The sequence below is a fragment of the Drosophila albomicans genome, chromosome 3 (genome assembly GCF_009650485.2).
Source record: "Drosophila albomicans strain 15112-1751.03 chromosome 3, ASM965048v2, whole genome shotgun sequence".
NCBI classification, from domain to species: domain Eukaryota; kingdom Metazoa; phylum Arthropoda; class Insecta; order Diptera; family Drosophilidae; genus Drosophila; species Drosophila albomicans.
The window spans coordinates 26430658-26455145 of NC_047629.2; the positions used below are offsets into that span (position 1 = coordinate 26430658).

The following is a 24488-nucleotide window of genomic DNA, read 5'->3' on the forward strand; positions in this document are numbered from 1 at the left end:
TAAATACATAATTATTGTAAATTACAGAAACACTTCACGCGCGATTCACTTTGATTTGACTTTGTTCGTTTTTAACATTCAAATGTGTAGCAGTGGCAAATGCTTTCCGAGAAAGAGTTTTGTGCCACTGCCATTTGCAAAGAAATTTGAACAGACAAAGTATAAATTCACTTACACACACTTTTCAACACAACCGACAATTTCAACCGCCAAATCAACACTGACTCGAGGCGGCATAATTCTAATTGGACTTAGCGGCTACAATGGTCACACTTGCGCTATAAAAGTTATAGCGATAACAATTGTTGCTATCGGCAGTTAAATTTATTTCGTTATTAACACTTGGCAACCCTTGAAAGTTTACATGTCGATAAATCCAGAATAATGGTTTAAAACTTTTAAATGTTTTTCATAAACATATAACACTGCGCAATTTATTGATTTAATAGAAGATGAGGAACATTTTAAATTTCGACATATCGATAGCATGACTATATGACTGTCGTGCGTCAGCAGGCTCTTTTCACCAGTCAGAACAATTTAAATATTATTGTAAGTACGCCCATTGTTTTTTATAGTTTAATTGCAAACTGAAAAAGTTAAGAAACATTATTCAGCAAAAAAAACTTAAGCAGTTTTTAGTCTTAGGCGCCAAATACATTAGGAGAATCAAAATAGTATTTTGAAAAGTTAGAAAATAGTTTCGATATTTATGGTACATTTTGATATTTATGCCGGCAGTTGTATGTTTATCGAAAAGTATATTTAAATGTCTGGACTACTTTCACACAGCAATAAATGAAATTAAAGTGAATAAAACCTATTTTAATTTATTTATAATAACGTTATCACTTGGAGGCAAAAAAACATCGCAGTATGTTATAAATATATCGATGATTAAACTAATTTTAAAAACATCGATGCATCGATAATGTCATCGGCGGTTCACCATCGCTAGCTTAGAGAAGTTTGTCATATTTGTTAAATATAACAAATGTGTTGTTTCCCGACTGTGTGAGTGAGTGCGTGCAAAAAAAGCTAGTGTTAATAATTAATCGCCAGTAAAAGTAGTCCCATCGTATCAAAGAGGTACGCGGCAATAGCAACAGCAAATAACAGCGGCAATATGAGCGGAGGTGGCATGGATAAAAGAAAACTGTCGTAAGTTACAAAATTTGCAAATGCCTTCAATTCCTTTTTTTTCTGCGCACACATACATACACACCGATACATTCGGTGCAGATGGCAGATGCGCGTTGCCAACGCCAGCGGCAGAGGGCAGCGATAGCGGCAGCGCTGTCGACGTTCAATTGATTTTCCACGCAACAACAGCAGAAACGGTGGCGGCGACGACGACGGCAGAAGGAAACAGCAGCTGAACAACAGCGTGCAAGGCAAGGCATCGCCTGCTGCCGTTTATTGAATTCCTTTGGATTATTTGTATTAGGATAAACAAGGGCCACTATTGCCTAAAAAATCGAAAGAGAGTTGTAGGAAACAGAGAGTGAGAGCGAGCGCAATTGGTCATGCACATGTATGCGTATATGTGTATGTTTGTGTGCATTCAGCTAATTTGAACATGTTAATTCATATTCTCACATCGAGTTGAACGACGTGTTTTTGCTGAGAACCTGTCGGAATTTATTGAATACTGTAGTAGTATTGTAGTACGCTCATCCAAATTACACAAGCACACACTGGTGCAAAAACCGTCCGTTGATTTGTGATAACAACAAGTGCGCTCTCTCTCACACACATATGCTGAGTACGTTATCTATAACAACTTTATATTGGAGTGTTTTAGCTGGTTTTAGCCACTAAATATTTGGCAGCTTGTGTCCCCATTCGCCCTCGCACACACATACACATGATGATAAGTGCGTACATGTGTATGTATGAAAAAAAAACAATACATTAAGTACTGCATATTAGAAGTGAGCATGAGTAATGCTCGAGCGGCATTTCTTTGGCCCAATTCTCTCAGTGGGTTGCATTGCCTCATTTGCAGCGTGTGTGTATGAGTGCGACCACTAGTGTATGTCCTTGACCTTGTGTCTTGCCTTGTGCTGTGCTTCCTTCCTTTTCCTCCGCACACACAAAACAGACACCAACTGTGCAAATGATCTTTCAAAGCGCTCTCTTGCATTAAGTGCTGTCCTCCCCACTCCTCTCTTCCCTTTCCCCACTCGTGACGATGTCTCATGCTTTTTCTTATCAGCACGTAGATTTGCTGTTGTAACACACGCATAAGCGGCTCAGCTACTTTGGGCAAAACGATTGTGCACCACATTCAAAGCAAACATAATTTTCGCAAATATGTGTGCTAAAAAAGGCAAAAGAAATAAAAATCCATAAAGAATTGCAGTACGCGAGTAGAGAAGGAGGGGAAGGGAGGGATGTGACATCTTGGCTGCATTTGCGGGTGCGTCATCAATGCCAAGTAGTTCGCCAGCAGCTGCTGCGTACGCATCCCACAGTCACCCAACCGCGCCCTTCTTTCTAACAACGCTCTGACGTTGTCCAATGTCACCGTCACCTTTCTCTCTCAGGGGCAACACCAAGCCTGTTAATGTGACTGTGTTTGTGTGTGTTGCTATCGCGTGTTGCATTACCTTTAACTGTTGCTGTGAAATGCCAAACTATAAACAAAACATCAATAGCGCTGCCCGTCGCAGCGGACGCGCTTAGTCATCATCGTCATCAAGTCGCAACATGGGAATAGCAGGCGAACTCGCACACTGTTATTTCTCGCTACGTGCACAGCAAGTAAATAATAGTTCAACAAACCGCAAGACCAACACCAACATCATCAGCACCAGCAGCTGTTCATTAAAGGGATCACATAGTAGGCGTATTATGCCTTATATACGACATACTAAATCTCTAAAACTCACCCCGCAAATTTGCTGTTTTGATTTTTGCAAATGTGCCAAGAGTGCACGACTATATATAATATATGAACTTGACTTCTGGGTTTGCTAACTATTCTCAGTCCACTTTTTGTGTTAGAACAATTCGTGACTATGTTATAAAACTCAAGGCTGATACTTTAAAATTGCGCTAGTAATGCGATTTTTGCTTTATTGATTTGCAAGCAATCGGAATAAGATAATCAAAATGCAATAAAAAGTTAATTCAACGGAAATGCCAAATTTAATAAAAAAAAGGGCTTAAAGCTCATGAGATATCTTCGTTTAAACAAATGGACAGACAGTAACTAAAATAGAAAACTTATCTATTATAAGTTTATCATGTTATACAAAACTTATATACTCTTTTTTTTGTCAATAAATACAAGGTCGAACAATAAAAAGCCAGTGTGATAATCTCTGCGGTTTTCCCCCCACAATAATTAATAAGCAATTAATACATATTCTTTTGACATGCGATTAAGCGAAACATGTTACAATTTTAAAATCTAAACACATGCTAATTTCCCTTTTCAGCACATCGGGCGATTCGCTGTATGAGATCTTGGGACTTCCGAAAACAGCCACAGCTGATGACATCAAGAAGACTTATAGAAAACTTGCACTTAAGTACCATCCAGATAAAAATCCTGACAATGTTGATGCAGCCGACAAGGTGACGTACAATATGATATTAAAAACTTATTCGACCTATTTAATTTTTCCATTTTAATTCTGAGAACAGTTCAAGGAGGTCAATCGGGCACACTCGATACTGAGCGATCAAACCAAACGCAATATCTACGACAATTATGGTTCGTTGGGTCTCTACATTGCCGAGCAGTTCGGTGAGGAGAATGTGAATGCATACTTTGTGGTCACATCGCCAGCGGTGAAGGTGAGTGAATGATGGAGTTTAACATATTAAATAACGTTTCTCTAATCGAACATCTCTTTTTGATAGGCCTTGGTTATTTGCTGCACTGTGCTGACGGGTTGCTGCTGTTGTTGCTGCTGCTGCTGCTGTTGCAACTTCTGTTGTGGCAAGTTCAAGCCACCGGTGAACGAGTCGCACGATCAGTATTCACATTTAAATGTGAGTGATGTTTGATTTGCTCTACTTATTGATTGCCTACCTACCTACTACCCACTACTACCTACCTACCACATACTACTACTAACCCTCCAGATTTAATTTAATGCAAAACAAAAGACAACAACAAAAAACAAGAAAACCAATCGATTTCAATTTGAACTTAACTGGCAATAAATACGCTATCATCACACGCACACACACTAGCACTCACACACACACACGCACACACTGACACCTCACCTGTATATACAATAATACTTAACTTCATTGATAAACTTAACTATCTAAAGCTGGGAAAATACCTTTTCAAACTAAACACACGCAAGCAACACTCACAAACACACACACACACAGGACTCAAACTCATTTTGATGATTTTTGTGAGGCAATTGTTTAGTCAAAAGTAGTTTATTAGCTAATCATATGCTTAAATTTAAAATGGCATTTTTGCAAATCGCTTAATCGGCACATTGATCGATCAATAAATGCTTTCTTATTTTCCTTGAGTATCTATTTTTCTTTTTGTTTTGTTTAACGTATTCCTAATTTTGTGTCGACGCAACAGCCTGAGTTGAAGTTGCTTTCATTGTTTGATTTTGATTTCTCTTTAACTACTTAATTGTGCTACTGTTATTAATCTACTGCCTCGCCACTCTTTCTCTACTATATTACTTGCTCTATCTATCTCTTTGCACTCGTATTACTTTCTTAGTTTTGTCGGGGTAAGTATGTAGTTTGAGTTTTTCTTTCGGTTTCTTCAAATCAGCGAAATCAGTTGTTGACAATGGCAAAGGTAAACACAACTAACTAACACCAAAGAAAAAAAAAATCCCACCGATGTTTCCATCATTTCTCAACTCCAACATTCATTTATTGTTTTATTCTTCAGTTACTCTTACTCTTATTCTATTTTGAGTTATTTATTTATTTGTTTGTTTGTATTTAATGCGGACACCACGAAAATCATCAAATGCTTCAACGTCTCTGTACTTTAACCACATATATCAAAATATTTACTCAACTTTCAATTGACTTTGAATAATAATTTACTTACTGGACTCATCATTTTGTGCAGCACATAAAATAATGTATTTTATTTCTGTGTATATCAATGCAATTCGATCGATCTTGAGCCCTTCTCTTTTGGTTATATCGATTATGACAGACAAATTGCTTTTCTTGTTTTTTACGTCGTCACAATTTCTTCTTTCAAAAAACACACACGAGATTTTTGCTTGATTTGATATTGTGCTTTTATTATTCTTTTGAATTCCAATTCTTTTCTTTATTCTGGAGGAGCAAAACAACAAAAAAAAAAGACAACAAATTTACGTTTCAATTTTTGTTTATTTTTTTCTCAAAACTACCTTTTTCGATCGTGTCTCATCATATCCACCTACTACTACCTCACACACAAATTGCGTCTGCGCGCCACACACACATTGCATATCGCATATATACATATGCAACGATCCGACTATATTATATATATACATATATCTATATGTGATATGTGCGTGTGTGTGTTGTTTGCTGTGGTGCAGCGCGCCGATGGCAATCGAGAGGCCAGCGATCTGCCACCGCAACTGGGACAGCAGCCACGTCTTGTAAGTATTGAAATAGTAGGAATCGACACAGGCACGAGCACGGCATGATCTCAGGGAAACCAAAACCAAAACCAAACCAAATCCACCCAAAATCCACCAAAGTGCAACCGTATTAATCAATTAACTAACTAACTTCACACTGCAACTGCAAACATCGCCATGCTAACTAAAAACAACAACAAAATTTAGACGTGCTATGCGAAACTTGAGTGACATTTTAGTGTGAAATTGCAAGAAGTCAAGAAAACAAGATCTAAAATTAATGTGTATATTGTTGATATAAGAATGATGCGATAATTTGGTGAACTGTTTTTTATAGTGATGGGACTGGTAAATGGGTAAATGAATTCGCATTTATATTACGTAGCATTTGTTGTGTTAATTGTACTACTATTGTGTTTATATTTTAATTTCGCAATGTTTCTTAAGTTTACGCTTTAGCAACAGAGCGAGCATTGTAAATTATTATCCACTTGCTTTGTAAACGGCTTTCACACGCTGCTAGAAAACTCGTTGACTAAACAAAATGCTGAGGAACAACAAGAAAAACCACTCTGCCGACACTGCGATTCACCGACTTCAATAACGAGTTGAATTCTTGTTAATTCCTTACTTACATTCTGTATTTTTCTATACGCAGGAGGACGTTGATCTGGACGATGTGAATCTAGGTGCTGGAGGCGCACCTGTGACCACTCAGCCACGAGAGCAGCCCGGTGGACAACCCGTGTTTGCTATGCCCCCACCAGGAGGTGCTGCTGTTGGCGTCAATCCATTCACGGGAGCTCCGGTGGCTGCCAATGAGAACACGTCGCTGAACACAACAGAACAGACCACATACACACCAGGTATATAAACTGTTGAGTTGGTTCCCCTCCCCATCAACAACAACAGCAACAAAAACAATGACGAGATCTATGATGATGATGAGGTTATGCGAAACAAACAATAACAAAAGCGTCTATGACCATCGAACTTGTTGTTTAACTGTGCAGAGAGAAAACATTTAACTTAAATCAAAACGAAAAAGAAATTATTGTAAAATCACACTTTTGAATGTATTACAGATTAGTTTGATACTGACAAAAGAAACAAACCTGTCTATATAGTATATCTATATATATATAGAACAAACAATATATATATATTAACTTTTTGTGCTCCCAACACACACACACATACAGTTGTCAGGGAGAAACATAAAACATAATTAATATGAAGCATTATGCAAAATCGTAACACCTTTCTAGCGATAAGCTCTCTTATATGCAGTCCTAGCATATGTAGCACAGTTATAGGACCTAAACGTATATTTTTAGACACTCATATTTTCACAGCAAAACTCCCGACGAAAATAGATAATATACTATACATAAATAATATGATGATTATAATATACATACATCATATGCTTCCCATTGATTTCTCTGACTCTGATTCTGTCTCGTGACTTTCTGTAACGCACTCTAAACAATAACATCCAGAACGTCCAGATCAGATCCATTTTGTCCATTTGTCGGCAATTATTATGAATTAAGAATGGGGCACTGTCTATAACACTGCCTATGAAAACACTAAATGTAACTATGTAAATCAATCGATTTATTGGGCACTCGCCTCCTTCTTGAAGATGTGAATGGAATTGCAGTATATTGTAAATACATCTTAACACAATCAACTATCAATTATCTATCTGATTATTTAGTTTGTTATTTTTTCTGCTTTGTTTCGCTTTTCATCATTCGATCATCGCACTGCCAATTAGAACTGTTTTGATTTTGAAACTTAAATTTAACATTATATTTTAATTTTTCACTATACTTTTTCTCTCTCTTTCTCTTCCCCCTTCTCTCTTCCTTCAATCTAGATATGGTTAAGCAAAAATATTAGGTTCATGCTTCAAGCGAGAGACACAAACACCCAAATCATGAGAGCGTTTTGAACAGCCACACACATTTTTTAAACTATTTAAATTGCAACTTTTTGTTAACAATTTGGGTATGTTAGACAGCATGGAAACAACAACAACAAACAAAAACAAGATATATATAAACACACACATACCTAATATATATATTTATTGTAAGCTTTAGAACTTAATTCTAATTTAAAAAAGAAAAAATATATGATGATCTTAATTGTAAAGCGGCAGCTCGCTGGCAAAGTTTTAATCGATCCGATACAAACTCAATTATTTCCATAATCCTAGACGAAGCGCGAAACTAAACTGAATTGAGAATGTTTCACACATCACATACACACACACACAAACACACACATGAAGTTCATCATATGTAATCGATATTCATAATATTCATGTGCTGTAGGTATTTAATCTGCAAATGCATATTATCTAATCAATTACGATATTTGATACTTACATACATAGATACAACTAACCCAAAGTGTTATTTCCACATATATACCGTATCAACCAAACAAAAATTATATATATATATATACGCGTACTTACAATTATAACACATATACTATGTATGTCAACCTTAGTAAGATCGAGCAAAAAAGTTAACTTAATTAAATACTTCTATATATATACACACTATATTTAAAAACAAACGTAAAGAAATTTATATATAAAATAAACACTTTGGACTATTTGCTGACCTTGATTCGATTCCATTTGATTCAAATTGATTTAATTGATTGCATCGGATTGTAACCTGTTAAAACTGCTTCTTATATCTTTTATATAGAAATTTCAATAATTTATTTTGCATTTGCGAGAGTGTGTGTGTGTCTGTTTCTGTGAATGCAAGCTGCATCTTAGCTAAAAAAAAATCATTATTAAAAAGAAGATTGTAATTGTTTATTGTTAAAAACTGATCGCTCTTTCGTGTGGCGTACGAAACCTGTGACCATTATTTTTTGTATCATCTCTTTAAATTTCAAAATAGGTTTACAACTAAATTGTTAAAAAAAAAAATATGTATGTAAAGAAAATTCAATAAACTGTTGCTCTTGTTAAAGAATGGGTCACTGCATCGAAGGAGGCCCATTTATATTAACTGCAAAATGTAAATACATAAGTCAAGTTAAACAAAAATGAACCTAGAATTGCACCCAATTGAAATGGAAATTAGAATTCTCTTGTAAAATGAGAAAATCTATACAAAAAAAAAGAAGTAAATGTATTAAATCCAGGCCACTCGAAAGTAGTTAACCCCCATTTAAATGTTATTCAAAATTGCAAGTACAATATTGTCCACAAAGTATTGCAGACTTTAACCTATCAAAGAAAAGAAAGAAAATAATGTGTATTATTTTAAATTGTATTGGATTTTAGACTTCTGTTTAGCATACAAGTATTTTATTCGATAACAATGAAATATTCTTCACCCATGCATATATATGTGTTTTGTAAATTAACGCAATTAGTCCCAAACCAATTTAATAATATCGTGCATGTTATTATATCATTGATATCAATTATGTGTGTAGTATATACACATAGTACATGCAATACAAATACAATACACAACCACTATACATACATACTTATATACTACTTATATAAAATTCGATTAATGATAATTACATTTTAAAGTTTTGCGTGTGTATTTATTGTTCTAACGAGTCCAAGCGAAAAAACAAAAAGAATAAAAAACAAAATAATTCCAAAATTTACATTTAAAATTAACAATTGTTTTCAAATTTAAATTTGCCACAAAACAGAATGAAAACCGAAATCAATAAAACTACTATATAAACAAACAAAACTCCTTTCGTGTTTTCAATTAGAGTATTTGAACTTCGTTGAATAAGTTGGCAAGTCCAGAGTTTCATCAAAAGCTCAACATCGCTGTAAGCGCAACTCATTTATTTCTGGCTTTGCATTGGTAAACAAACAGGCCGCGTCCCGTTTGTTTTGTTACTGTGTTATGACAAAACTTTTGACAGCTGACTGGCGGCAGATGTGGAAGTGAGCTTTTTTTCAGCGCTCTCACTCTCTCTGGGTTCTCACGCACTCTTGCATTGGTTTGTTTTGTTTTGGTTGGTGCTTTGTCTGAGATGCCTGTGCAGTGCTCATAAAGTAACTGTAAAGCCGACACATGCGCTGTCCTTCGGCCACTGACTGAGAGAAAGAAAGACAGAGAGAGAGTGAGAGAGACCTGAGGCTGGGCAGTGTAAGTGGAGGCGGCTCAGCGAAACTTCGCTGCAGAGTTTTTACGGGTCAGAAACCGATAGGCAGTCGGAGAGTTCGTGCGCGACGCACTGCAAAGTTGTAACTGCGAAAAATCCAAAGTGCTATTAACATTTTGTTTAATTTTCACATTCTTCCTGTGCTGCTCAATTAAAATCAAAGATTACCGAAAATTAACATAAACGTGGCAATTTGTAATTGGACGCAAGGAAGTTAAATACATTTCAAATTGCAACGGGCGAAAGAAGCGAACGCAAAAGCAAAAAAGCAAAGAAAAAAAACCAAACCCAAGCGAATTGTAGTTGATGAAAAATTATAGGCGTTCGTGTTCGTATTGGTGTTGGTCGTCGTGTATGTGTGCGCGTGTGTGTGCTAGTGTGTATGGTGTACGGCATTTGTGCATGTGTGTTGATTTTTCATGCGCAATTTGGGTTACAACAAAGCAAAGTGAAAAGCGAAAAATGGAAAAACGGCTGCTTAAAATGCATTAAAATGTTGTTATAGCCAGTACAAAAAGAGAGAGAAAGAGTGGGAGCGAGAAAGAGAGAGAGAGGGGCTTCATTGATTTTCCCTACGCACAAAAGTATGCTACATAAAACTAAGTACTAGATTTATCGTTGCGATGATGTCTCCAATTGGCAATGAGCTCGCTTGCTGGCTTCTAGGCCGCAGCTCAATCGCGTAATCCGCCCAAAATAACACCCCGGTATCAGTATCAGCAAGGATGTGGACGACGACGACGAGGACAACAAAGACACCATGTAGCTAGGCGGCGAGACAAAGCGCAATTCTTTCCCCCAATAGCAAGAGAAAATAAGCACAACCAAGAGCGGTACAACAAAGAAAGAAAGTCTTAACAACATCCGCAAAACGCATCGCGAACTTCTGCTGTCTACTGCTTTCGCAATCGCAATCGCAGTCGCAGTTTTGCGGGCAACTTGCCAAGCTGGCTCCAGTGTTGCCCAGCAGCGGCATGGCCGGTCTGGTGAGTGCTGCCAATGGCGCCGGCGGTGGCGGCAGCAATGGCAGCACTGGCAGCGGCTACAAGCATCATCTCATCTCGCCCACACACACGCCGCTGTTGCACAATCACAACACGCACTCACACACACACACACTGCCGGCCGGCATATGCAGCAGTGACAGCGGCATCTCAACGCTGAGCGCCATCTCGCCGCCGCTCTCGTCGGGCAATTCGGTGTGCAGCGGCACCACAGCATCCTCCACCACAGCCGGCGGCAGTCCCCAGCTGCGCACCTCGCCCGCCCTCAGCATGCTGGGCAGTGCAACTGCCACGGCCAGCGGCAAAACCCAGACGCCATCACAGACACTGAGTCCAGCGGGCAGCGGGGGTTCGCCGAATTTCCTGAGCACGATGAAACTGTTGGGACCGGCGGCCAGCATTGATTTGGGCAGCTCGCCGCTGTCGCATCGCAACTACAGCAATTCGCTGAAGGGATTCAGCTTTCGTCGGAGCTTCGATGACAAGATCATAACGCCGCCCTTTCTCTCCCATGCCCATGGACATGGTGGCTATGGCAGCGGGGGAGGCGGCGGCGGTGGCGGCGGCGGTGGCGGCGGCGGTGGCGGCAGCGGAGGAGGTGCTGGTAATGCTGGCACAGCAACTCCGGGTCCCATACCCTATCCCCACTTCCATCCAACGCCACATCATCATGTCAATGTGAATGTGGCATCGCCGGCCGTTGCCTCTGCGCATCATCTGCACTTGCATCATCATGGCCCGGCTGCAGTGCATCAGCCATTGTCGCTGGGCACTTTGACGTCCTCGCAGTCGACCACGAAGCTCTCGTATCGCGACGATTTCCTGCAGCAGATTGGCTATCTGCCAACCACGCGCATCTACAGCACTCCGACGAGCATCGTGGACGAGGACAAGGCCCAGCAGGACTTCCTCTCGCTGTCCCTCTCTCCGCCGCTCAATCGACGCCGCGATATGCCCGCTCTGCGAGGACCCTTCGTCAGCCTGTGAGTAGACTCTTTATTCTCTTACTCTCATCATTTTTAAGGGGGGTAAAAAGGGAAACATATCATTTTAAGCATATCAATTATTTAGCAAAACATTTGGTATGTTGAACAACAGGAAAATATTGGTGATGTTTCCTTTAATTAGAATTGCAAACAAGTAAATGAATCTATAAACATTTAAATAAAAATTATTCGGGTAAGTTTTGAAATTTAATGCGAGTGGATGAACATTTGTAATATTAAAGAGCAAAGCAAAAATATGGCATTGAATAAAAAAATGATTAAAATAACTATCAAGAAGCAAGGAAAATTCCATTTCCTAAAACTTATAACGATGACTCTTGAACAAAGAAAGCAATAATGAAAAGAATATCATCAATGCCATCCCTTTGAATGAACCTTTAAAATGTTAAATAATAAAAAATAAAGAAATTATCAAAATAAATATAAGGCAGCAAGGCAAATTCTTTCTTCTTAAACAACCAAAAATCATCAATGTCATCCTTTTGAAATTATTATTTTCAACAATAAAGTGATTTAATGATTACATATATAAAACCAATTAATTATTAATATGATAAATCAAGCAACAACCGAATGATATCTCCCTCAATTATAATTCCAACAAAGAAAGCGAGTCAATGAACATTTAAAATGCCAAGGAATAAGGACTTTCAGTAGTGACGATTCCTTTAACAGTGTTATTAAACAAAGAAATGACTCAGGAAACATTTAGTATGTAAAGCAGAGAAGAAAACGTCAGTCAAATTTTAATCAAAGAAATGAGTCAATGCACACTTTAAATATTAAAGAGCAAAGTAGTGACGAAAACTTCTTAGACTCTAATATTGAACAAAGAAATGACTCAAGAAATATTTACAATATTAAGCAACCATTTGCGGCATGTATTCCTTAAATTAACATTTTAAACAAAGAAATGATTCATGCCACATTTAGTATATTTAGGAATAAAATCAACTACGCTCAAGACTCCCTCAACTCTAATATTGAACAAAGAAATCATTAAGGAAACATTTGGTACACAAAACAATAGAAAACAACCACATTGACGCCATCCAGAATGCGTTTTGTGTTACTTTTTTGTATGCAAATAAGTTTACACCCTAACTTCATTGCAAGTGCGTAACAAAGAGTTGTAGAGTGGAGTATGTAAATATAAAAATGGAGAAATCATATGCCACGCTGTAAAGTAGACTACACTTTCCTTTAAATCCTGTCTGTATTTCCGTTCGTCCATCTTTGCGGATGCATAAGTTTAAATGGGAATTAGTTCATAGAATTTCAATGGATTGCAGCCCAATGCAGAACAATTTGTCTATAAAACTTCGACTGTAAAGTAAACGAAAAAAAAAACACACCAATGCAGAACAATTTGTCTATTGCAAAATTATACCTATAACTAGATCTAGATCTAGATGTTTATAAGGTTAGTCGTTGATTAAGAATATATATACTTTATGGGGTCGAATGCCTGTTACATACATTTATGCCTGTTACATACATTTCCTGTAGCCACAAAGTTATAATACCATTCTGCCCTATGGGTAGCGGGTAAAAAAGAGAACATTGTAGTCGAGTACTTTTAATACGACTTTCTTAATGCTATTTTTTATGTTTTCGAAATCCTTGAAAATTACTTGCGCAGATTAGTCATTGGAATTCTGACAAACTTGTATGCGTATATTGCTCATAAACGCGTAGTCATTGAACTTGTTGTTTGTTATGAGTTTAGCCTAAAATAAATTCAATCTATCACTTACCATCTCGTGTGTCACATCGATTCGACAACCTTGCGACGATTTTTCGTTAGGCAGTGAGTGAGAGAGTGGCTAAATCTCCTCGGGTTAGTCATAGATTTAAACTCATTTTTAGATTTGGCTTTAATGGCATTCGCCACGTGCCACGACGCGACGTGGGCTCAATTAAATTCATCGAGCCAATGAGCACCTCCTCAGCACTGTGTTGACAGGTCAACCGAGTGTTTGTGTTCTCAGGGCACAGAGCACAGTGGCAAGTGGCAAGAGAGAAGCGTGCAAAGGCAGCACCTAATCAGTCGATCGAAATGCCAGCGATAAGGTAGCATTTAGTTAGTTAATGGTCGCATTAGCTTATGACAGAACATTTTAGAGAAAGGGATATACGACTTTTTTTAATGTAATATATTTTCATTACTTTTGTGTATGTATAGTATGTATTCCTTGCAGGTACCAACGACTAAAAGTTTATCCTTGTCTGTCTGACCTTCCGTCCATATTTAGAAAGCTGAATATCTCAGAAGCAAAATAGGGAGGAATTCAGCATTTAATGCTCTGAACCATAGAAATTGCATTGACGGGCATATACACAAAGATATGTTGACTAAAAAAACTATTTAAATTCTTACATTTAGTATATATTCAATACTATTATTTAATTTGATTGAAGAATTTCTAAAAATTTGTTAAAGTCATAAAAAAAACTAAATTTTTAAAATCAAATAAAATTGCTTTTTCCTAAAATTATTTTAGAAATTAATGAATTGAATCTACAATAAAAAATACAATTTCTAAAACAAAATAAAATAGCTTTTCCTAAAATTATTTTAGAAATTAATGAATTGAATCTATAATAAAAAATATAATTTCTAAAACAAAAAGTAAGAAAAGAATTTTACAAAATTTAAATTTGTTGAAAAGATAAATATTAGTTGTAAAGTATAAACAGTTTCTTAAAATTATTTTAATTTCCTAGATTTTTAATAGAACATGTAAATTGTTAAGCGAGCTAAGTATTTCATTTATATTTTATTATTTTCTGCCCACTGTGCTTTCACTGAGCAAATAGGACAACAATTTCAATATTATTTTCGATATTTGCGGTTAGGTTCGCAGCGAACTTTTATTTTCCGCCCACTCTAGCACACATACTCGTATGCATGTGTGAGTATACGAAAGTACACACTAGCTTACATACATACATTCAGACATACATACATACATACATATGGCACATTCATACAATGACCACTCCAATGGTTACTTTGGTTTGTTTACGTTTTTTAATTTGCTTCAACCACAAAATCGCCACGTGACGCCAAAAACGGGCGTCGTGCCCCCCTGCAAGCAAATGACACACACACGTGCACACGTATGTACGATGTATGTATGTATCTGTGACATTCGCATTCATACATGCCAAGAAACCGTTACCTATGCTGCATTTGAGTAAACTATGACGTTTTTTCATTCGCACACTCACTTGCAACTGTAAAAACACACACGCTAAAGTGGCTTGTATGTTATTTGCACATATTTTTACAGCGATTTATTGTTTTTATATGCCACATCTATAAATAATAATATTGAGGAATCAGCAACAGCAACAACAACAGCAAGCACGTCAAGAACAGAACAACAGCAGCCAAAGCAGAAGCTGAAAATTACACTTGCTTTTTTTTTCTTCTTTCCGTGCGCAAACAGAGAGTAACTGTGTGTGAGCGTGAGTGAGTGAGAGAGAGAGAGAAAGAGGGAGCTAAGCATAAGATGCAAGGTGCGTGTGTGTTTCGCTTTGTGCATTAGGGTGAGTCATGCATGGAGTAAGTGCTTTATTAGCGTAGGGTGGAGTTGGGAGAGGGGAGAAATCAATATTCACAGACTGCTTGGTTTTCATTTAATGAACTTAAAATTAAAGTCAGACGAAAAGCGAACGAAATCCTTGATGTTGAATACCCCTCTGCAGAGAGGCAAATTTTGGCACAGTGCCGAAGATAACGCAATGATGATGATCAACATTGTGATGATAATGAAGTTTGCTCGCTGTGTATTCCATGACCGGCACTTGCCGCCGCGTCGTCAACAACAACGACAACGTCGACGTCGACGATGAGTTGATGAAGTACATTGGATAATGACGCCAAAATATAGATAGCTAAGAATATAAATAAGTATGTGTGTACATTTTTGGATGTATACACATATACATATGCATATGTGTGCTTGTCTACATATGTATCTACATATATGCACTTTTGTGTAGTAGTTGTAGTAGTAGTGACAACAACACTGAACTAAGCTGAAGGAAAAATGCTCGCCATCGCGATGGCACGAATTGAATTCTTTTGCTCATTTGGTTTGGGGGGAAAATGCTTTTAGGAAATACAGAAGCGCAAACAGTTTTCAGCATTCTCGCCAGCGAAACGGTCGACGAGCAACAAAAACGAAAAGCTGCTACAGATACAGATACTTTTCATAATTAAAATTTTTGCGTTGTGCGATTTATTTATTTACCTCCACGTTCACATCGTCAGCCATCTCAACGCTGTTGCCCCACCTCCCAACCACCTCCCCCGACACGAAGCGAACGACGGCAACGTTATGTAAGGCGTCTTCAATACATAGTACAAAAAATATAAAAAAAAAACAACATACAAAAAAAAAGTCGAGTGCAAACAGTTTGCAACGCGTGCGAAAACTAACGCAAGCCGCCAACGCATAGGAAAGTCAAGGTCGTCGGTGTTAGCCACCCTCTGCCTCCCCCCTCGGCGTCGTCCCCCAAACGCTTAGTTACTTGCACTTGCGGATGGTGCAATGTAGGCGCGAAAATCGGCAAATCCAATAAAACCGACTAAATAAAAAAGAGAACATCAATCGAACACTTTCAATCGACCATCACATTGCCTAACATGGACAGCTGGTGGATGCATCACAGCGCCGAGCTGCTGACTGCCACATGCCCCAAGGAGGCCAATGCCACATCGGTTTCGCTGTCGCCTTGGAGCATCGACTGGTCACAACTTGCAGAGCATTACGTTCACTACTATCAACTGCTTGCAATCTTTGCTAGTCGAGCAAGTCAACTGCTGGATCATGTTGTTGGCACACTTTCGCAGGATGTGGTCTTTGTCTATGCGGTGAAGATTTGCATGCTGCTCTTCTTTCTCTTCCTGATGCATCTATTCAAGCGTTGGAATACCGTTGTCGTGGTCACTGAGCAGCCAACGAATGCCTCCGTCGAGGTGACCAAGGAGCTGAGTTGCGAGTTCAACTTTGTGTCCGAGCAGGAGAAGCGAGCGGCGCAGGAGGCGGCAGCGGAGGCAATGCTGGAGGTGGAGGAGAAGCGATCGCAAGCGATTCACCAAGAAGCGCAATTGTGTCTCGGCCGGACCGATACTCATCGCACTGCGCCATCAATCACAGCGGCCCAAAGGTCATCGCAAGTCCGGGCTCAACTTTGAGCCCATCTCGCCCAGGGAACGCATACTCGAGAACTATTTGGCGCCGAGGGAGCAACCCTTGACGATTAATTTGCCGCCCACGGTGGTGGAGCAGCCGCAACAGCAACATCAACATCAACAGCAGCAGCTAGTGGAGACAAAGGAAGTGTCTCGCGTGGGAGTTCAGCATGTGGATGTCGACTTGGTCACTTTCATGTGGGTTACTTTGACAGAGGGGCAAATAAATCGAACTATGCTTTGATGACAGAAATTCTATTTATATTTCCATTGCTTGAACTAATTTGATTGCTTTGTTTACCACTTGCAGCTCGGAGCCACGCGGCACATTGAGCACCACGGATGAGATCTATCCGGATTCGCCGGACAGCAGCCTCTATGGCTCGGATGAGGAGCAGGAGGATGCCTCGCAGTATTGCCGTGGAGGCTATCATCCCGTGGTCATTGGCGACATCTTCGACAATCGGTTTCGTGTTGTGCGCAAACTCGGCTGGGGACACTTCTCCACCGTGTGGCTCTGTCGAGATCTCAAGTGAGTTGACGCCAGAAAGACACCTTCTCAATGGATGATTAACCTTTCCCTATTTACCCTTTAGGGATGAGAAATATGTGGCGCTGAAGGTGGTGAAGAGCGCTCCGCATTATATTGAGACTGCAGCGGATGAGATTCGCCTACTGGAAGCGATTCGCGATGCGGATTCCCTCGATGTGAAGCGCGAGCGCATTGTCCGACTGATGAATCACTTTACAGTGCGTGGCGTGAATGGTGTTCACACCTGCCTCGTGTTCGAGGCACTGGGTTGCAGTCTGTACAAGCTGATTGTGAAGAACAACTACCAAGGACTGGCGATAACCCAGGTGCGCAACATCATTAAGCAAGTGCTTGAGGGGCTCGACTATCTGCACAGCAAGTGCAGCATCATCCACACGGACATCAAGCCCGAAAACATATTGCTGGTGATCGATAATGCGGCGGCCATGAATCAACAGATCGACGACGAGATCAACAGTCTGCGCGTCAAGGGTGCCGATTTTCCCGATTCGTATAGTAAGTTGGCATATTATTTGATATTCTTATTTCTAAGGGTAATAAGCTATTTTTGCTTAGTCTTAACCGATAAATAGGGTAATGATCAGGTTCCGTTAAAGAAAATATCGGCAATATTTTAACCGGATTGTTTACAAGAAATCGCCCTTTTAGAATTAGATTAGAATGTTGGAAGTTATTTAGAGAATAATAGATCTTTAGCACTTTTGAAAAATGGAAAGCGAGTATCCCAAAGAGTAGTACTCTCGACTGTCCTTTCAAGATCAGTGACTATATTTTTGTATATTGTATTTATCTTATATTTGCTAAGGCATTTTGTCATGCTCATCCTATAAAATTAAGGCAAAATTAATTTGGAAGTTATTTTATTTAATTTTATAATTTATACAACAAACTTAGGTCGAGCATACTTGATTATATCTTTTTTTTTGTATCATATTTAAACCCCTAATAATCACGCTGTTAGAATTTTCATAAACAGTATAAACAGGGAAATTATTTAGGATTAAATTTTCTTAGATTCTTCTGTAAAAATAGGTAGCAAGTATCCTAAAGTCGAGCACACTCGGCTGTAGCTTTTAATATTTGAGTCCTTAATAATCCCATTCTTAGAATTTCAATATGTACGAAATATTAGGTTCGTAGAAAGAATCAGATGTCCCTATAAGGTGCGGAGCATAGACTAGTAGAGGTCTGTAGCTGTACCGGTCGAAAACAATATTAGCTTGGAAGTTATTTGGGATTATACTTTATAATTTACTTCTTTCCTTTCGAGGGCACTCGTTTCTATTTCTCTTTCTGTTATTAATTCCTCCCATTTCTCCACTCGCAGTCAGTTCGATAGAGAAGCAGACAAAGACGCGGGCCAAGTGGCCACTGATCGAACCGAATGGCTCAACGAACACGAGCAACAGCACAGCGAACAACTCTACATCATCGACGCCACTGGCCGCCATAGTAATGTCCTCGCTGGACAAGGACGACACGACCACCTCGTCCACGCTCAACTCCAACACCACCTCCTCGCTGGCCTCCAAGTACTCCAGCTTGATTGGCGACAACGAGTGCAATGGCATCAGTCTGCTCAGCGTGACCGGAGTCGAGAGTCCCATTACCGGAGGAGGTAATACGAATTTAGGCAATCGATATCGCGCCGAGAAGAAAATCACTGCCAAGGTGAGTACGATCCCTTCAAGAAGCCTTCTCGCTCGCACTTTGCAGGTTTCGCGTCGCGATTTTATGCACTCAACTCGTTCCTGCATATGTACATCAGACATCATGTATATGTCATACCATATATATGTATTTTTCATTTGATTTTCTGTGTTGCTTTTTCTTTTGGACCAAACACAAAACAAAAATGTCTTCATTTTCATCATCATCTTTTGGCCTTATTCATCGGCGCAGTCTTCTATTGACCGCGACCTTGACGAGGACACTGACAACGACACCCTCGGTGATAATAGCACCATTGCCAGCGACACGCCTACCGAGCAAGACGTTAATATCATTACGAATAACGTTTGCCCAAATCCCGATAAGGTAATGTCTAAAGTTTTCCCCTCTCTCGAGGAAGAGGATTGTTCTGCTGGTTTCCAAATGTTCTCAATTTGTTTAAAACGCTTTGCCTACGAAATGAGAGCCAAACTTCCTAGTTTGTTCACTCGTTAATTGCTTAGTTGAACGTTCTCGTTACTCGTTACTCGCTACTAAACTAATGTTTTGGGATTGGGGATTAATAGAGATTGTTAAAGCAATGCATATTTGTCAATTGATAATTATCATTTACTTAAGCTATAAATTTCATTTGATAATACCGCTTATTTCATTATAATCCTGCCTGAAATGAAAGGGGAGTCGCCAAAGAAACTTCTTGTTTAATTTACTTGTTAACCGCTTAGTTCAAAGTTCTTCTCGTTGCTCGCCAATTAACTCTGTTAATATACGGAATTAGGGGCTCATAGAGCTAGTTCCCAATTATGCCCTCCCATCGTATATATTTTTGCGTTCTTTATTTTATGCATAACTAAAAATAACTTAATACACCCTTCGGTCTCATTAATTTCTTAGTGAAAAATTCTCGCTACTCGTTACTAGTTACTCGTTAACCATACTTCTGTTCGGGATAAATGATTGTTAGAGATTGCTAGAGCTTTTCCATTGATTTTGATCATTATGCTTTTGTTATTTACACCCACACACATATGTTAAACAATGCCGAGATCTACACAAAATCCATATCCAGTCGATAAACTCCATGTACACCTGTGTTACGAAGTTAATGTGTTTATTATGTGTACACCTCTGGCTTTAGCTTTAGATGTTTACCACACACGCTTTTAGACATCAAATACTACACATTAAACATGTTCCACAACCCGAGCTTAAGAAACGAGTAGATTGTTATTGTACCGCCCAATTTACATGTGAATTGTGTTCTGAATGTTGTAACGCTTTATAACTCCGATCGGCAATCAATATACGCGATCTATATGGCATCAGGTTGAATGTCGAATGGAGTCTTTGATTAATGTTATTTTATGCATTGCACCAGAAAAAAACCAAAACAAAAAATATGTGTTCTTTTTCTTCTTTTCTTTCCTTGTGTGATCGATATACATACATACAATATATACTCACTTACATTTCACATACATACGTAAACACTTAAACACCTGTTAAGCAGCTGCCCCCGAATGCCAACGTGAGCAACTCGAATGCCGGCAGCAACTTTAACTGCTCCACCAACAACTACTCGAATGCGAACTCAAATACTCAAAGCACGTGCACGACACTACAGCAACAACAGCAACATCATCAACAACAACAACAACAGCAACCACATAACAACAGCAACACGATCCACGATAGCAACAACAGCCCCACCTCCAATACCAATACCAACACCAATACCAATGCCACGCTTACCACATCCACAATTGCCACTGCAACCACATCCCAAACTGACCCCGCCTCTGTGTGTGCCACACCTGCCACTGTTACTGCCACTGCACCATCTTCAGCTCCCAGCAGCACCACAAGCACGTGCACGTACTCGTTTACGCATATCGTGCCACCATCAACTGCAACTGCAACCACAGCAACTGCAACTGCAACTGCTACAAGCACTGACAACATTGGCAGGACAACAGCCACAGCCACATCGACAGCCACAACAACAACAACTACAACTGCTACAGCTAAACTTAATGTCAATGCCAATGCCATTCCTTCGCAGAACCAGAGCCAGAGTCAGGGGCAATCCTATACGCACACAATACAATCGCTGATCAACAACAGCAACGTGAGGGTGAAGATCGCCGATCTGGGCAATGCCTGCTACGATGTGAGTATAAAAATTGTCAAGTTGAGAATATAAAATATATAACTATATTATATCTTGAATTTGACAATTAGTCGATCATTGTAGTACAACTAAATCTAAAATTGAAAGTCAATAAGAATGTTAGCAGGGGATGGCTGCTAAGATGGGAGCAACCATCCTCTGCTAAATATTTCTATATCAACTTATCGAGTACGGAAATAATTAAGCCTCCAATCGTTAATAGCTAAGAATATTTATTTTCATAATTGTGTAGTAGATCGTTTATTAATTACATAATCCTATAAAGAAATACTCTAAAACAAATTTATAAGAATTGATCGATAAGTCGACCTATATAATATCAATTAATTAATGGGAGTACAGAAACAATTAAGACTGCAATCTTCGATTGATAAGAATATTTTATTTATTAATAATTGTGTAGTATTTTGCTTTTTAATCATTATTATCACGAAATTTACTAATACAAATAAATAAGAATAGGATGATTAGTCAATCTATAATAATGTGGTGTGCAATGTCTGCTATGATGGGAGTACTGAAATAATGAATAATCGATCGTTAATGATTGTAAAGGATATTATTATTATATTAAATACTAAATTACCATATTATGGTAGCTATACAAATTTTGATAAAAAAAAAAAGGATTGATATGATTGATACTTTTTTTATTAACGAACAATCGCAAAGTAATTACATTTTTGCTTAGATAGATAGAGCTTTCAAGTTCCCATAATATACTGAGATTGACATTATTCCATTTTTGTAACCCCAGTTCGTTAAGTATAATTGATTTTGAATGAATAATATGATTTTAATAAATTTTTGTTTTAAAAATATTTTGCAAGTTCTGTGAAAATAAAAGTATAAAAACTTAAGTCACTTTCTAGTAATATTTAACAGATAATAAATAAATATAATATTAAGAAGAAAAGTACTAGTTTATATAAACGAAAAGACTAAAGTAGTAATATAATATAATACCAATTTCTCCCCAGTACCATCACTTCACGGAGGACATACAGACACGACAGTATCGCTCCATCGAGGTGCTTCTGGGCGCGCCCTATAACTATACCGCCGATATCTGGAGCACAGCGTGCTTGGCCTTCGAGCTGGCCACGGGAGATTATCTCTTTGATCCACATGCAGGCGAGTCGTATAGCCGAGATGAGGATCATCTGGCGCACATTGTGGAGTTGCTTGGATCAATACCGCAATCGGTGATACTGCGTGGCAAGCATGGACTCAAGTACTTCACGAGCTATGGTAGGTTGTTGCTTACTTCATAAGGAATTTGAGAATAATACGAAATAATTGTGAACTACAGGCAGCCTAAGAAATATCACAAAGCTGAAGCCCTGGAGTCTGTTGAATGTGCTTGTGGAGAAGTACGACTGGGATCCGGTGGAGGCGAAGAAGTTCTCGGACTTTTTGCTACCCATGCTCGAGTATAATCCGGTCATAAGGGCGTCGGCAGCGGAGTGTCTGCAGCATCCCTGGTTGGAGCAGGAGGAGTTCGTCTAGCACACTCAAGCATTAATATAACCGTACTCATATTTGTAGGCTTTTATATTCGAAAAGAGATGATTGTCATAGAGGAACTAATATTACGATACGAAATATTATGCTAAATTAGCGTTAAGCGTTAACCAGAATGCAAAAACAAAAAATATACACAGGAAAATTCAAAAAGAATGCAATAATATACACAGAGGAAATTTGTGTTGAAATTTCCGCATAATATGATGGCGGAAAGGAAGCGGAAAAGGAGTTTTCGAAGCTTTTTTTCATTTGACACGATTTTTGTACTCGAGAGCTTTAAACAAGTTTAGCAACATTGCGATTTTAATTAATTTAATAACAAAGGAACAACATAAACAAAAACAAACATGAATTTTCTATGCTTTCCCCTTGAATTTCGTGATTTTTTTTATATATTGAGAAAACAAACAAAATAAAACAAAACAAAAGACAATGACGACAATTTGTAAGTCAACAGATGCCTAAACTGACTGACTGATTGCAAAAAAAAAAAAAAAAAAACAAAACAAAATGTAACAACAACAACAAAAGTGAGAATGGAATTAACAAAATTGAGGAATCAACATTTTCACAGAACAAAACTCAATCTAATAAAAGAATCATAATAATTAGTCAAATATTCGAAAAGCGCATTGATAATACAATATCTGTATAATTAGTGACACTTAAATGTAGATAACTAAAGATAAATTTAAAGATATTGTTACGATTACGATTAAATACAGCCAGCTTTCTAGCAGCAAGTAGTGATTGTGGTATATTTAACCAAAAATATTGTAGGACTTCAGCAGATTAGGATTACGTGACGAATATGTGTTTTTTAATTGGTTTCACCTAGATGAGACGACGCTTCGACCGAATTGAAATTATTCAATATTATTTTGATTTGTCCCATTATCAAATTATTTCAAAATTGAGATAAGATAACTTTTTTTGTTATTTTGCTATTAGTCTTATTATTTGATTGACAGCTGCAGGCTTTAAACTGAGATAATCCCAAAAATATGACTATATACTTATGCACCAACATTAATTTTTGGAAATTTCCTCAATATTTGACGCTGACAAGGTATTAAATGCAGACGATAAATCTTGTAGTGGAATTGAAACTTATACACACACGCATACACACAATAAATATAATACTTTCATATGTATTTGCTAGGGAAATCGAATTCACATTGAAGAACTAAACATATTTTATTACTTACCTACAAACAAAACGAAACAAAAAAGTATTTGTACACAAACCTAAGAAGTAACATTAAACGTGACCAAATAATTTAATATTGTGGAAGATTTTTCCCAAGAAAAGCGAAAAGAACAAGAATTAAATACACATTTAATATACACACGAGTAATACCAATAAATGCAAGTAAATACTGTAAGTACAATACGTATACTTAATTTTTCTGACATTCTTGATAACCGAACTACGATAAAGACGTTGAACTAGAATTTTTGATTCAACTTCTGAAGTCTTTTTTCTTTGTCTTCAGCATTAGTTCTCCGTTTAATCAAAAACTTATCTTTAATGATTATAATTGAAAAAAAG

General features: G+C 38.0%; 3 protein-coding genes across 8 annotated transcripts; all 3 read left to right on the top strand.

Annotated features, from left to right (window-relative positions):
• The first annotated feature begins 971 nt into the window (after nucleotides 1-971).
• Nucleotides 972-7650, top strand: LOC117572160 (dnaJ homolog subfamily C member 5 homolog). 2 transcript variants are annotated; one of them, XM_034254809.2, is made up of 7 exons: nucleotides 972-1161; nucleotides 3447-3585; nucleotides 3655-3807; nucleotides 3874-4005; nucleotides 5550-5612; nucleotides 6253-6460; nucleotides 7480-7650. In XM_034254809.2, exons 1-7 carry the CDS (start codon nucleotides 1127-1129, stop codon nucleotides 7500-7502), a joined length of 753 nt encoding a protein of 250 aa, XP_034110700.1. In that variant the 5' UTR covers nucleotides 972-1126; the 3' UTR covers nucleotides 7503-7650. The 2 variants fall into 2 exon arrangements, with proteins under 2 accessions (XP_034110700.1, XP_034110701.1); XM_034254810.2 differs by lacking the exon at nucleotides 5550-5612.
• Nucleotides 7651-9793: 2143 nt separating this feature from the next.
• On the top strand, nucleotides 9794-23443 carry LOC117566951 (SRSF protein kinase 3). Of its 5 annotated transcripts, none has more exons than XM_034246583.2 (8): nucleotides 9794-11760; nucleotides 17301-17522; nucleotides 17587-18038; nucleotides 18871-19214; nucleotides 19446-19580; nucleotides 20722-21384; nucleotides 22386-22656; nucleotides 22718-23443. In XM_034246583.2, the coding sequence occupies exons 1-8, from the start codon at nucleotides 10748-10750 to the stop codon at nucleotides 22912-22914; spliced, it is 3297 nt and encodes a 1098-aa protein (XP_034102474.1). In that variant the 5' UTR covers nucleotides 9794-10747; the 3' UTR covers nucleotides 22915-23443. The 5 variants fall into 5 exon arrangements, with proteins under 5 accessions (XP_034102474.1, XP_034102476.1, XP_034102477.1 ...); XM_034246585.2 differs by having other exon boundaries at nucleotides 20725-21384; XM_034246587.2 differs by having other exon boundaries at nucleotides 9795-11760; nucleotides 21277-21384.
• On the top strand, nucleotides 15924-17115 carry LOC117566952 (uncharacterized). The gene has a single exon (XM_034246589.2). The coding sequence runs from the start codon at nucleotides 16442-16444 to the stop codon at nucleotides 16991-16993; it is 552 nt and encodes a 183-aa protein (XP_034102480.1). The 5' UTR covers nucleotides 15924-16441; the 3' UTR covers nucleotides 16994-17115.
• Nucleotides 23444-24488: the final 1045 nt, after the last annotated feature.